Source organism: Saccopteryx bilineata, chromosome 8 (genome assembly GCF_036850765.1).
Source record: "Saccopteryx bilineata isolate mSacBil1 chromosome 8, mSacBil1_pri_phased_curated, whole genome shotgun sequence".
Taxonomy (NCBI): domain Eukaryota; kingdom Metazoa; phylum Chordata; class Mammalia; order Chiroptera; family Emballonuridae; genus Saccopteryx; species Saccopteryx bilineata.
In genome coordinates, this window is record NC_089497.1 from 75,171,025 (window position 1) to 75,186,441 (window position 15,417).

Below are 15,417 nucleotides of genomic sequence, written 5' to 3' on the forward strand. Positions count from 1 at the left end.
TGGAGAAACCCCGTTCTGGTAGGCCGTCAGTCAGTGACGAGTCTGTAGAGGCTATACGGATAGCTACCTAAGGAGCCCTAAAAATCTGTGTGTGAGCTGACATGGAACTGCACTGAATAGGTATGAAACTGGGAGAGTTTTCCTTTTATTTGGTGCAGATTTCACATTTCTATCGTCTTTTGTTGTTTTCCTGTGACCGGTCAAAAGTGCACCATGACTTTATGGACACACTGTATATAACATATAATATTAGCCCAATGTTAGTAAAGCCAGTCATTGAGTTTGTGGCTTACCTGACTTCCTGGCCTTTCCTTTCCCTCTCCCCCCTACTCTCCCTACTGTCTAATTTGGGGATCTCTCCTCACTGTCCAAAATTTAAACAGTAGGATAGGGTGAGAGATTAGATGAATTTCAAATCGGCACTGATGATTTAGAACAGTGATTTTCACCCAGTATGCTGCAAGGATTTTTAAATCATGCAATACCTGACGATGTAGTCAGGAGCACTGACCTCTTTTCTCTGACATTGTCTAATTAAAAAATAACAACATCCGGATTCCAAGATGGCAGGCACACATACAAACTGCCACCTCACAGGACCAAACTGGATTACAAGTTAATTTAAGAACAATCATCATGAAAAACCATCTTTGGATTAAAAGAACAGGACTCAAAAACCAAGAAGCACAGAAGAAACCACACCAAGCCTGGTAGGAAGTGCAGGAACACAGTGGGGGCTCCCCTGCTCCCAGGAGCAAGGGGCGGCTGAGGGTCCAGAAGGATTCTCATTGCAGGAAGAGAGACCCTGAGAGGAAGGGGTCCTCAGTCCCAGGACTGGAGACCCAGCCTAGAAACCCAGAGACTGGAGGAGACACCCTGATAGCACTGAGTGGGGAGAAGAGCGGGATTTCTATCTGTGGGAAACGGCTGGTGAAGAAGTTGCAGCCTTAAAGGGCCAGCACAGAAAATATCACTCACAACCACTGGCTTGGGGTTCCGGGGGTGAGGAGGGCTGAGAGAACTGGTCTTGCATGAGGAGAGTGGGGAGATGGAGGCAAGGGGACACAAACGATGATGGGGAAAAGAATGCCTGAGCTGAGTCATTCTCCAGTGCCGAGGCAGCCATAGCTAGGGGGAGGGTCGCTCCCTCCATCCAGCACAAGCCTAGCGTGGAGCCAGTTGACCCATGTCCAAAAAGCTCTCCAGCTCCAAACAGCGAGAAAGGCTGTTAGAAAAGGAGGAAATAAAGGGGAGGGGCAGTGGTTCAGGTTTCCAGAGAGACCTGAGCTATACCTCCCCTTTCTGATAAGGAGAACGCACCCTGCCCCTAGAGAATAACTGGGCAGATCACACCTTCTGGTTCTCAGAGGTCACACCACTGCATTCCTGAATAGAGTTTCTTTTTTTTTTTTTTTTTTTTTTCATTTTTCTGAAGCTGGAAACAGGGAGAGACAGTCAGACAGACTCCCACATGCGCCCGACCGGGATCCACCCGGCACGCCCACCAGGGGCGGTGCTCTGCCCCCCAGGGGGCGATGCTCTGCCCATCCTGGGCGTCGCCATATTGCGACCAGAGCCACTCTAGCGCCTGAGGCAGAGGCCACAGAGCCATGCCCAGCGCCCGGGCCATCTTTGCTCCAATGGAGCCTCGGCTGTGGGAGGGGAAGAGAGAGACAGAGAGGAAAGCGCAGCGGAGGGGTGGAGAAGCAAATGGGCGCTTCTCCTGTGTGCCCTGGCCGGGAATCGAACCCGGGTCCTCCGCACGCTAGGCCGACGCTCTACCGCTAAGCCAACCGGCCAGGGCCTGAATAGAGTTTCAACTGGAGCCAAAGAGCAAGATACGCCCTCTACCCCCAGCCTAAACACAAAAGTTCCCTGCTGGGTTCAGCAAACAAACAGCAGGGAAATTAAGACTTTTAAACAACGCAACTTGTTAAGGAGAAGTAAAATCCAAGCAACAGCAGAGGCTGAGAGATAAAGACCTGGAGGAAGAGTTGCATTCCATATACCAACCTCAGACCCACAACACCAACAGGCTTGCAAACTGCACACAGAAAAAATGGGAAGACAGAGAAATGCAACCCAAATAAATCAACAAGAGAAATCCCCAGAAAAAGAACTGAATGAAATGGAAGTAACCAATTCTCAGATGCAGACTTTAAAATAATGATTGTTAGGATGCTTAAGGATCTCAGAGCTACAACGATGGACGTAATGAGCACCTAAATAAAGAAATTGAAAGCATCATAAAGGACACAGAAATCATAAAAAAGAACCAGATAAAAATGACAAATACAATATCAGAAATGAAGACTACACTAGAAGGAATTAAAAGCAAGATGGATGAAGCAGAGGATCAAATCAGCGAATTAGAGGACAAGATAAATAAAAACACAGAAACAGAACAGCAAAAAGAAAAGAGGCTCAAAAAAGTCTGAGGAAACTATAAAGAGAACTCTGTGACACCATGACGAGAAATAACATCCGCATCACAGGGGTTCCTGAAGGAGAAGAGAAAGAACAAGGGATAGAGAACCTGTTTGAAGAGATCATAGCTGAAAACTTTCCAAATTGATGAAGGAAAAAGTCACACAAGTTCAAGAAACACAGAGAGTCCTGGTAAAGAGAAACCCAATGAGGCCTACATCAAGACACATTATAATTAAAATACGAAAGTTAAGAAATAAAATAAATAAATAAATAAATAAATAAATAAATAAAGCAGCAGGAAAAAATATGTCAATTACCTATAGAGGAGCCCTCAAAATGATGACATCCGACTTTTCAATAGAAACACTTGAGGCCAAGGGAATGGGGAATGGCAAGAAATATTCAAAGCAATGTAATATAAGAGCCTACAACCAAGACTTATTTATCCAGCAATATTATCATTTAAAATTGAAGGAGAAATAAAAAGCTTCCAAGAAAAAAAAAAGAAAAAAAAACCTTAAGGAATTCATTACAACCAAACTAGTACTGCAGGAAATGTTAAGGAGCTTTTAGTAAAAGAGAAAAGGAAAAAAAAAATTGAGAAAAAGAGGATTGTAGATTTAAAGAATAAAATGGCAATAAATAACTACATATCAATAATAACCTTAAATGTAAATGGATTAAATGCTCCAATCAAAAGGCATAGGGTAGCTGCATGGATAAGAAGACAGGACCTGTACATATGCAGTCTACAAGAGACCCACCTCAGAACAAAAGATACACATAGACTGAGAGTAAAGGAATGGAAAAAAATATTTCACGCAAATGGAAAGGAAAGAAAAGCTGGGGTGGCAATACTAATATCTGACAAAATAAACTTTAAAACAAAGGCTATAGTAAGAGATAAAGAAGATCACTATATAACGATAAAAGGAGCATTACAACAGGAAGCTATAACTACAGTATTATAAATATATATATGTGTGTGTGTGTGTGTGTGTGTGCGCCTAATATAGGAGCACCTAAATATCTAAATCAGATTTTGATGAACAAAAAGGGTGAGATCAACAGAAACAATATAAGAGTAGAGGATTTTAAAACCCCACTAACATCAATGGATAGAACCTCCAGACAGAAAATTAACAAAGAAACAGCAGCCTTAAATGACACACTAGATCAAGTAGATTTAATAGATACCTTCAAACTTTCACCCCAAAAGCAGCAGAAGATACATTCTTTTCAAGTGTTCACAGTACATTCTCTAGGATAGACCACATGTTAAGACACAAAACAAGTCTCAATAAATTTAAGAAGATTGAAATAATATCAAGCACCTTCTCTGGTCACAACACCATGAAACTAGACATCAACTACAATAGAAAAACACTTGGAAACTAAATAGCATGTTATTAAATCAAAAATTTCCTTAAAACAAATGAAAATGAGCATACAACAACTCAAATTTTATAGAACACAGCAAAACCAGTCCTGAAAGGGAAGTTCACAGCATTACATGCATATTTTAAGAAGCTAGAAAAAACTCAAATAAAAACCTTAACTATGCATCTAAAAGAACTAGGAAAAGAACAGCAAGTAAATCCCAGAGGAAGTAGAAGGAAGGAAATAATAAAGATCACAGCAAATTATAAATTTTTAATAAATTACATAGAGGCTAACAAAACAATACAGAGGAACAATGAAACCAAGAGCTGGTTCTTTGAAAAGGTAAACAAGATTGGTGAACCTTTAACCAGACTCACCAAGAAAAAAAGAGAGGACTCAAATAAATAAAATTAGAAATGAGAGTGGAGAAGTAACAACTGACACAACAGAAATACAAAGGATTGTAAGAAAATACTATGAAGAACTATATGCCAAAAAATTAGACAACCTAGGTGAAATGGACAAATTCCTTGAAATATATAATCTTTCCAAATCAATCTGGAAGAATCAGAAAACCTAAACAGACTGATTACAACAAATGAGATCGAAACAGTTATCAAAAACTCCCAACAAACAAAAGCCATGGGCCTGATGGCTTCACAGGTAAATTTTACCAAATATTCAAGGAAGAACTAACTCCTAACCTTCTCAAACTATTTCAAAAACTTCAAGAGGAAGGAAGACTTCCAAACTCCTTTTGTGAGGTGAGCATAATACTGATTCCAAAACCAGGCAAAGACACTACAAAGAAAGAAAACAATAGACCAATATCCCTGATGAACATAGATACTTAAATTCTCAACAAAATATTAGCAAACCAGATCCAGCAATACATGAAAAAAATCATACATCATGATCAGGTGGGATTTATTCTGGGGAGACAAGGCTGATACAATATTTGCAATTCAATTAATGTGATTCAACATATAAACAAAAGGAAGGAGAAAAATCACATGATAATATAATAAATATAAAATATAAAACCCAGCAGCCATTTATGATCAAAACTCTCAGCAAAGTGGGAATACAGGGAACATACTTCAACATAATAAAGGCCATCTATGACAGACCCACAGACAACATCATACTTAATGGGCAAAAAATTAAAAGCAATCCCCTTAAGAACAGGATCAAGGCAGGGGTGCTCACTTTCACCATCCTTACTCAACAAAGTTCTGGAAGTCCTAGCTACAGAAATCAGACAAGAAAAAGATATAAAAGGCATCCAAATTGGAAAAGAAGAAGTAAACTTTCATTATTTGCTGATGACTTGATACTGTACATAGAAAATCCTAAAGTCACAGTCAAAAACTACTGGAAATAATAAATGAATTCAGCAAGGTGGCAGGATATAACATCAATATTCAGAAATAAGTGGCATTTATATACACCAACAATAAACTGTCTGAAAGAGAAATTAAGGAAATAATCCTCTTCACTACTGCAACCAAAAAAATAAAGTACCTAGGAGTTAATTTAACCAAGAAGTTAAAGACTTGTACTCAGAAAATTATAAGATACTGTATTGATAAAAGAAATCAAGGATGATACAAACAAGTGGAAGCATATCATGTTCATGGATAGGAAGAATAAATATTAAAATGCCTATACTACCCAAAGCAATGTATAAATTCAATGCAATTCCTATAAAAATACCAATGACATACTTCAAAGATATAGAACAAAAATTCCAAAAATTTATATAAAACCAAAAAAGAACACGAATAGCCTCGGCAATCTTGAAAAAGAAAAATAAAGCAGGGTTATCACACTTACGGATATCAAGTTATACTACAAGGCCACTGTACTCAAAACAGCTTGGTACTCACATAAGAACAGGCATACAGATCAATGGAACAGAACAGAGAACCCAGAAATAAACCCACATGTTTATGGCCAATTGATATTTGACAAAGGAGGTAAGAGCATACAATGGAGTAAAGACAGTCTCTTTAACAAATGATGCTGGGAAAATTGGACAAATACATGCAAAAAAAATGAAACTGGACCACCAACTTACACCATTCACAAAAATAAACTCAAAATGGATGAAAGACTTGAATGTAAGTTGTGAAACCATGATCATCTTGGAAGAAAACATAGGCAGTAGGCTCCCCGACATCTTGTAGCAATATATTTGCTGACTTAACTCCACAGGCAGATGAAATAAAGGAAAGATAAACAAATGGGACTATATGAAACTAAAAAGCTTTTGCACAGCAAAAGGCACCATTAACAAAAGAAAAAGACAACCCATACAATGAGAGAATATATTCGCCAACACGTCTGATATGGGGTTAATAACCAAAATCTATAAAGAACTTGTAAAACTCAACACCAGAAAAGTAAAGAATCCAAAGAAAACTGGGCAAAAGAACTGAATAGACACTTGTCCAAAGAGGTCAAAGGGCATATGAAAAAATGCTCAACATCACTAATCATTAGAGAAATGCAAATTAAAACCACAATGAGATACCACCTCACACCTGTCAGAATGGCGCTCATTAACAAAACAACACATAACAAGTGCTGGCGAGGATGTGAAGAAAGGGGAAGCCTCCTGCACTGCTGGTGGGAATGAAGACTGGTGCAGCCACTGTGGAAAACAGTATGGAGATTCCTGAAAAAATTAAAAATCAAACTGCCTTTTGACCCAGCTATCCCACTTCTAGGAATATATCCTAAGAATAACAAATCACTGATTTAAAAGAAGAAATGCACCCCCATGTTTACTGCAGCATTGTTTACAATAGCCAAGATCTGGAAATGGCCCAAATGTCTTTCAGTAGACAAGTGGATTAAAAAGCTGTGGTACAGCCTGACCAGGCAGTGGCGCAGTGGATAGAGCATCAGATTGGGATGTAGAGGACCCAGATTTGAGACCCCGAGGTTGCCAGCTTGAGCATGGGCTCATCTGGTTTGAGCAAAGCTCACCAGCTTGGATCCAAGGTCGCTGGCTCAAGCAAGGGGTTACTCGGTCTACTGAAGGCCCGCAGTCAAGGCATATGAGAAAGCAATCAATGAACAACTAAGGTGTTGCAACATGCAACGAAAAACTAATGATTGATGCTTCTCATCTCTCCCTTCCTGTCTGTCCCTATCGATCCCTCTCTCTGACTCTCTGTCTCTGTTAAAAAAAAAAAGGTGTGGTACATATACACAATGGAATACTAAACTGCCGTGAAAAAGAAGGAAATCTTACCCTTTGCAACAACATGGATGGACCTGGAGTCTATTATGCTAAGTGAAATAAGCCAGACAGAGAAAGAAAAATATCATATGACCACACTCATATGAGGAATCCAACGAACAATATGAACTGAGGAACAGAGGAGAGGCAGAGAAGGAGTTAAAGGGTCCAGAGGGAAAGTGGTCAGAGGGAAAGGGGATGAGAGGAGGGGATCAAAGAAAAGAAAGACATTAGGGAAAGTATATGCACATAACACAGAGAGATAGAGAGCAGGATAGCAAATCATGGAGGGAAGGGGGGCAGGCAATTAGGGGAGGGGCAAAAGGGCTATCAAAGAGTACACGGGGGAGGGGAGGGCGATATATCTGGGGGAACACTTGTAACTATGTAAACACAATAAATTAAAAAAAAAATTAAAAAAAAACACTGTCTCTGAGAGGGGAAGAGAGATAGAAGGAGAGAGGGAGGGAAGAGAAGCAGATGGTTGCTTTTCATGTGTGCCCTGACAGGGGATCAAACTTGGGACATCTACACACCAGGCTGACTCTATCCACTGAATAAAACAGCCAGGGCGTCAGCCAGTTATTTTTACCAGCAAAAATAGGTTTACTTGAGAATAGCAAAGAATTAGAATTCAGGAGAAGTATGCTTTATCAAAAACTGCAGGCAAGTCCAGCAAAAAAAGGAGAAGATTGTGAAAGAGAAAAAGGAGCTAGTCAGGAGGGCGTGCTTTGGACTCAAGTCCATTGGAGAATTCGAGGTGGTGGTGAGTGGCGACCGTTACCACTGGCTGAACTTCTTGCTGGGTAAGGACAAATCTTCCTTCCACCTGCTGGAGTGGTAGAGACACTTCTGGTTGGGAATGTTTAAAAAAGTCTCTTCCTAGTGTGTCTAACTGACATGGAGTGGTAGTATGTGAGGTCCTTCTTCTGAGCTCCCGACTTAATTTTAAATGAGGTTTCCTTTATTCAGGTTCACATTATCAGTCCCATTTTAAGCTGAGAAAACTAAGGTTGGAGAGGGTAACTAACTTGCTTAAAATATCACCCAACAGGGAATATAGGAAACAATATTCCAATAACTGTGTACGGTGTCAGTTGGGAATGAGATTTATTGGAATGATCACTTAGTAAGTTATATAATGTCTAATCACTGGATTGTACACCTGAAACTAATATAATTTTGTATGTCAACTGTAATTAAAAAATAATAGCCCTGGTTAGGTAGTTAAGTTGGTTAGAATGACGTCTAGATATGCCAAGGTTGTGAATTCAATCCCCGGTTAGAACATGTACAAGAATCAATCAATGAATGCATGGATGGGTGAAACAGCAGATCAATGTTTCTCTCTCTCTCTCTCCCTCCATCCTTCTCTCTCTAAAATCAATAAATAAAATTTTTTTAAAGGGGATAAAAATGTTTCCACTATAAAGACTGCTGTCTTAGGGACAACCGCTGATGAACTATTTCAGCAGTTCCTCCTTCTTCAAAGACTTGTATGTCAACATAGAGCTCCATGTTTTATAGGACATACTCGAGCTCACTCCATGCTCCCTGGAGCTTTAGCACAAGGGAATGCCCTTGTTGCTCAAGCTACCCAAAAGAAAATTATTTGGAGCAACCATGACAGATCGAGCAATTCAGTCTCATACTATTCATCACCAGAATGCTGCAGCCCTGTGTAAACAGTTTCAACTTTCTTGGGAAGCAGCACAGCAGATTGGTAAATCCTGTCCAAGGGGTCCTATACTACAATCTGTCCCTTCATTTAGAGTTAATCATCAAGGACTCCTACCAGGACAACTTTGGCAAATGAATGTTACTCATATACCTTCATTTGGCAAACAGTCCTATGTCCACGTTACAGTGGATACCTATTCTGGATTTATAGTTACCTCTGTCAGAACAGGAGAGGCTGCTAAGCATGTTATAGCTCAGGGTCTGTATGCATTTTTCTATTATTGGATTTCCTAAACTGGTTAAACTGACAATGCTCCTGCATATGTAGCAAAAGCATTTACTGTATTTTGTCAAACCTTTCGAATTATGGGTATTTCTTACAATCTTTAAAGTCAAGGTATTATTAAAGTGTACCCAGCAAATATTTTAAGGTCAATTTAAAAATTTTAAAAGGGAGGAGTCATATCCTGGAATTCCTACAGGTCTACCATATCATGCTTTTTACTTAAAAACTTTTAAATTTCTTTTGAATGCTGATGAACAGGAGACGCCAAATCTTTTTCTCCTGCAAACTTCTACTTCCTTTTATTTGATCTAGCTAATAACACTGTTTCGTCTTTTTCCAAATAGTTCCAGATATATGGAAAAGGTTTATATAGGCGGATGGGGATCCTCAAACCCCTCAGCGAGATCTTCTGAGCATGGCTTTTAAGGTACCAAGAGGCAGAAAAAGCCCAATAGAGATCAGGGGAACTACCAGCTTTTAGGATACACCCTTAAAAGCTCCAACGCCCCAAAGGGGTCTCATAGGATGTCATCTGGGTCCTGCTTCAATAGTGGAAAGGAAGGTCACTGAGCTAATGCCTGCCAGGTTTACATGCCTTTGCTGTGAGGAAAAAGGGACACTGGAAGGTAGGCTTCCCCCTCGCTCCTCTAAGGGAGGGTTCAGTCTCTTCCAGCCCTGCTCCAGCCACCTATGACCTAACCTTACCCAGAATGCTGGGGTTTGCCACTGAAGGCTGAAGGTGCCCAGGGCCGTCGGCCCCATCTACGACACTGTGGACGAGCCTAGGGTATTTATTCCAAGAAGCAGGTAAACTGATCTCATTTGCACAAGGGCCACTTAACTATGTCTTGCCTGAATAGTCAGGTTTTTTATTCTTCCCTCAAAGATCTCTGTTGTGGGTGTTGATAGTCCTATTTTCTGCTGCTTTGTTTAATATATAGTGTTTCCTTTATTCCTCCTATCTCAATGCCCCACTCACATTTCAGGTTGGGACCTACTCCTAATTTAGAGCTCTCTTTCCCCCTTTTGCCAACTTCTATTGTGAATCTACCTTTGCCACCCAGCTTAGTGTATCCCAAGGTTCTCTTTACCAAGCCACAGTCACAGAGCTCCAAGGAGAAGCACCCTGGTCTCATCTCTCCAGGCAGAGGAGAACAGAGGCTCCATCTCCACACATGCTGCAAATGGCTTTTCCAGTCTACCTGAATCATTACCAGCTAAAAGCAGAGGTCATTGTGACTTGGACGTGAGCTGCAAAGTATAGAATTGTGACAACAATTCCAGTGCCATGCGGACTTTTCCTTGATGTGGACTTTTTCTGGACTCCTGCTCCTTGTGATAGCTCCTAATGGACTGAACTGGGGTTGGGTTGCATTCGCAGAGATTTGGCATAGTGTTGGTGCCAACTTGGACTTGGTGAACATGTTAAGGACATACTCTTTTATGGATTCTTGCTGTATTGGCCAAGAGTTTGCTTAAAGGCTTTAATCACTGTAAAAAAAAAAAAAAAAAGAAGACTGGATAAAGAAGATGTGGCACATATACACCATGGTATACTATTCAGCCATAAGAAATGATGACATCGGATCACTTACAACAAAATGGTGGGATCTTGATAACATTATACAGAGTGAAATAAGTAAATCAGAAAAAACCAAGAACTGCATAATTCCATACATTGGTGGGACATAAAAATGAGACTAAGAGACATGGACAAGAGTGTGGTGGTTGGGGGGGGGGGGGGAAGAAGGGAAAGGGGGAGGGGGAGGGGCACAAAGAAAACTAGATAGAAGGTGACAGAGGACAATCTGGCTTTGGGTGATGGGTATGCAACATAATTGAATGACAAGATAACCTGGAAATGTTTTCTTTGAATATATGCACCCTGATTTATTGATGTCACCCCATTAAAATTAATAAAAATTTATTTATAAAAAAGGGATAAAAAAACCAACGACATAAATAAGTAGAACAAATCAATGTTTCTCTTTCTCCTTCTCCCTCCCACTGTCCCTTTCCTTTTCCTCCTTCCTCTCTAAAATCAATAAATAAAATTTTTTTAAAAAGAAATTAAAATGATAACAGCCAACACAATAGCCATCCAATGTGAGTAAAACAAAATTATACCATTTTTTTTGTCAAATCAGCAAAATAGTTTTTTTGGTATGCCGCAAGAATTTTTGTTTGTTTGTTTGTTTGTTTTGTGTGGGAGAGACAGAGAGAGTCAGAGAGAAGGACAGATAGGGACAGACAGGAACAGAGGGAGATGAGAAACATCAATTCTTCGTTGCGGTTCCTTAGTTGTTCATTGATTGATTTCTCATATGTGCCTTAACCGGGAGGCTACAGCAGAGCGAGTGACACCTTGCTCAAGCCAGTGACCTTGGGCTCAAGCTTGTGAGCCTTGCTCAAACCAGATGAACTCGCGCTCAAGCTGGCGACCTCGGGGCTCAAACCTGGGTCCTCTATATCCCAGTCAGACACTCTATCCACTGCGCCACCGCCTGGTCAGGCCGCAAGGTTTTACTTATTAGTTTATGTGTGCCATGATATGAAAAAGGTTGAATATTGCTGATTTAGAAGATCCAAGATAGTCTACAAATTATTAGGATTAAAGTGAAAGTTGAACAGGGTTGCTAAACTTAGAATCAACATTCAAAAATTAAAAACATGCCCTGGCCGGTTGGCTCAGCGGTAGAGCGTCAGCCTAGCGTGCGGAGGACCCGGGTTCGATTCCCGGCCAGGGCACACAGGAGAAGCGCCCATTTGCTTCTCCACCCCTCCGCCGCGCTTTCCCTCTCTGTCTCTCTCTTCCCCTCCCGCAGCCAAGGCTCCATTGGAGCAAAGATGGCCCGGGCGCTGGGGATGGCTCTGTGGCCTCTGCTCCAGGCGCTAGAGTGGCTCTGGTCGCAACATGGCGACGCCCAGGATGGGCAGAGCATCGCCCCCTGGTGGGCAGAGCTTCGCCCCTGGTGGGCGTGCCGGGTGGATCCCGGTCGGGCGCATGCGGGAGTCTGTCTGACTGTCTCTCCCTGTTTCCAGCTTCAGAAAAAAAAAAAAAAAAAAAAAAAAATTAAAAACATCCCCAAATATCAATCAGCAATTAAAATGCATAAAAAATACAAGATTTTAATAGTTTCAAAAATTACTTCTTTTTCAAAAGCTACAAAATATAAGCTCCTTTACTAAAAACTACAAAATATTATTGAAGAACACAAAAGAGCCCTGAATAAACAGAAAGGTTGCCATATTGAACAGTCATTCAGTAAAGATGAAGCACCTACTACAGTGTATGCTGGGCACTGTTAAGTACTAAGGACACAGAATAGCAAAAACACCTTTCCTCTTGAAGGTTACACAGTTGTGTGGATTATAGACTAATCTACAGATTGAATGTAATCGTGATCAAAATTTCAACAGAGTTCTTAAACTAGATGAACCGATTCCAAATGCCATATAGAAAAATAAATGTCTAAACCCAGGAAAGTTCTGGGCAAAATAAACACGGAAAAAGTGCTTGCACTACCAGTAAGGAGGCTTGTCACACCAATGAAGAAACAGAAAAATAAGATCAATGGAAAAGAACTGAGCTTCCAGCCTGACCTGTGATGGTGCAATGGATAAACCTGGAATGCTGAGGTCAACAGTTCGAAACCCTGGGCTTGCCTGGTCTGGGCACATACAGGAGTTGATGCTTCCTGCTCCCCCTTCTCTCTCTTTCTCTCTCTCTCTCTCTCTACTCTGTAAAATAAATAAATTTTTTTTAAAAAGCAAGAAAAAGAGAACTGAGCTCCCAAACAGACACAGTGGTAATTACAAGTTAAAATATAAAAAAGATGGCGCTACAAATCATTGGGAAAGATTACACAACTCTAGGAACAGTGGGAAAATTGGTTACCAACACGGAAAATAAAATGTAGATTCCTCCACTTCACAGAAATATAAAAATAAATTATAGATGGATTAAATATGGATTAAAGACCTAAAATGTTAAAATACGCACACACACTTCTAAAAAAAATAAAATATCAGAAGAATATCTTTATAACCTTTAATTGTAAAACAGTTTTTTAGATATAATTACAAAAAGAAAAATTTATAAAAGTTTAGTACATCAAAATTCAAAACTTTTCTTCTACAAAATAATTCACAAACAAAGCAAAATGTTTTTATATACAGAATGTGAAAAGAACTAAATAAAACTTTTAAGAAAATGATAAACTCACAGAGAAATAGGGCAAAAATATAAACAGGCAACTCAGAGAAGAGTCAATAAACATACTGACTCTTCAACTGGTGAGAATGGCCAATAAACATATACAAAGATTTTCAACTTCCACAGAAGGCAATGCCCAGTATTTAGATGCTACTCTACACCATTAGATTGGCAAAATCAAAAGTCGGAACAAGTTTGGCGAGGCTGAGGAAAACCAGAGGTTCACAGTCACTACGGGTCGGAGTATAAATGGGTACAACCAATCTGGGGAAGAAGTTGTCAGTATTTAGTAAAATAAGGATAAGTGCAACCGCAAGCCTGCATTACCACTTCTACATGTGTTTCCTATAAAAGTCCTGCAACGTGTGTGTATCTCAGAAAGAAAAGAATGAAAGTGCTAATTGCTGCATTGTTAATAGAAGCAAAAAAATAGAAACAATCTAAATGTTCATCAACAGAAGAATAGACTATTAAACGACAAGATAGAACACCAAACAACTATTAAAATGAATTAAGTGTATCCAATGCATCACAACATAAATAGATTTCAAAAACAATATTAAAAAGAAAAGCTTTACACAAATATAGGTAACAGTATGAGAGTATTTATCTATATCCTTAAAACACAATCATTCTTCATATTGATGACTACCTATACGTAAATGAAATATAATGACATGCATAGGAATGAGAAACAACAAATTCATAGCTATGGTTAACTTCTGAAGAGTGAGGGAAACAAAACAAACTTCAACTTTCAAGAGAGCTCTTTCTCGGCCCTGGCCGGTTGGCTCAGCGGTAGAGCATCAGCCTGGCGTGCCGGGGACCCGGGTTCGATTCCCGGCCAGGGCACATAGGAGAAGCGCCCATTTGCTTCTCCACCCCTCCCCCTCTCCTTCCTCTCTGTCTCTCTCTTCCCCTCCCGCAGCCAAGGCTCCATTGGAGCAAGGATGGCCCGGGCGCTGGGGATGGCTCCTTGGCCTCTGCCCCAGGCGCTAGAGTGGCTCTGGTCGCGGCAGAGGGACGCCCCGGAGGGGCAGAGGGACGCCCCGGAGGGGCAGAGCATCGCCCCCTGGTGGGCAGAGCATCGCCCCCTGGTGGGCGTGCCGGGTGGATCCCGGTGGGGCGCATGCGGGAGTCTGTCTGACTGTCTCTCCCCGTTTCCAGCTTCAGGAAGAAAAAAAAAAAAGAGAGAGAGCTCTTTCTCTTGCTAAAAAAAATTATCTGAAGCAAAAATATCCAAATATTTTTTATTTCTGATTTTTAGATCCATGAGTGTTTCTAGTATTATTTTCTGTACTTTTCTAATTAATTTTTTTTCAATCAGTCAACCCATATCTTCTTAATGCCAAGTAGTGATTCAGATAAGAGAAATATAAAAACTGATTAAGGTAAGATTTGGGAGAATCTGATATTTTACACACAGTACTGTTTTTGTTTCCCGGAGTTAAAGAGAATCAGAAGTTATGCGGGCAAAGTAACATCTGCTGGTGATAAACACTCTACAACAATGTTACAGGAAAGACACAAAGGCAGTGCTCCAAAAGAGTCTCTCACTCACCTCTCGCACATGTCTTTTCAGGTGCATGTATACACTCTGTCCCGTTTTTCGAAAATGTCTTTCAACATGTTCCCTTCCAAAGGCCAAAAACGTATTCATGCATACATAGAGTCCACCTTCAGAATTCTAGAAGAAAGAGTTCACAAGATTAGCCAAGGACAACTAGCCACATAGTCTAAAGAGAGAAGGAAGGGGAAGGAAGGCACCTGATGAAGAGGAAGCCTGGGAAAGGCCACCTGGCTGTCACAGTCAGCTGCAGTGACTCCCCCACACCCGTCCATTGGCTCCACAGCCATCCACACAGGCAGCGTCCACCCCAACCCTAGGTTCCAGGTGCTCCTGGACAAATGGGCTTGGTCTCACAGCAGCGAGATCTTCAGAGGCCCTGGGAAGTAAACCTGGTTGTCTGACTTTCCAAACTGGGGTAAAGTAAAGTAAGGGCAGAAGAAAGTTGGCAAGTGAGCCAACCACCATCACTGCATGGTTTACCATTGTTACATCCTCATCTGTCAGTGCAAGTCTCCAGGAACATACAGCTGCTAAATCCATTTAGCAAGACAGAGTTCTGAAAAGATAGTGTTCCCTTCTTTTGATGACACATGATATTTGAT

At 40.7% G+C, this 15,417-nt stretch overlaps 1 protein-coding gene across 1 annotated transcript in view; it reads right to left on the bottom strand.

The window, feature by feature from the left end:
* Positions 1 to 15,417, bottom strand: part of USP13 (ubiquitin specific peptidase 13) — a 141,037-nt gene that overhangs the window by 99,090 nt on the left and 26,530 nt on the right. Inside the window, exon 2 of the mRNA XM_066240834.1 lies at positions 14,807 to 14,932. Within this exon, the coding sequence (XP_066096931.1) occupies positions 14,807 to 14,932 (126 nt within the window). The remainder of the gene's footprint in view (positions 1 to 14,806; positions 14,933 to 15,417) is intronic.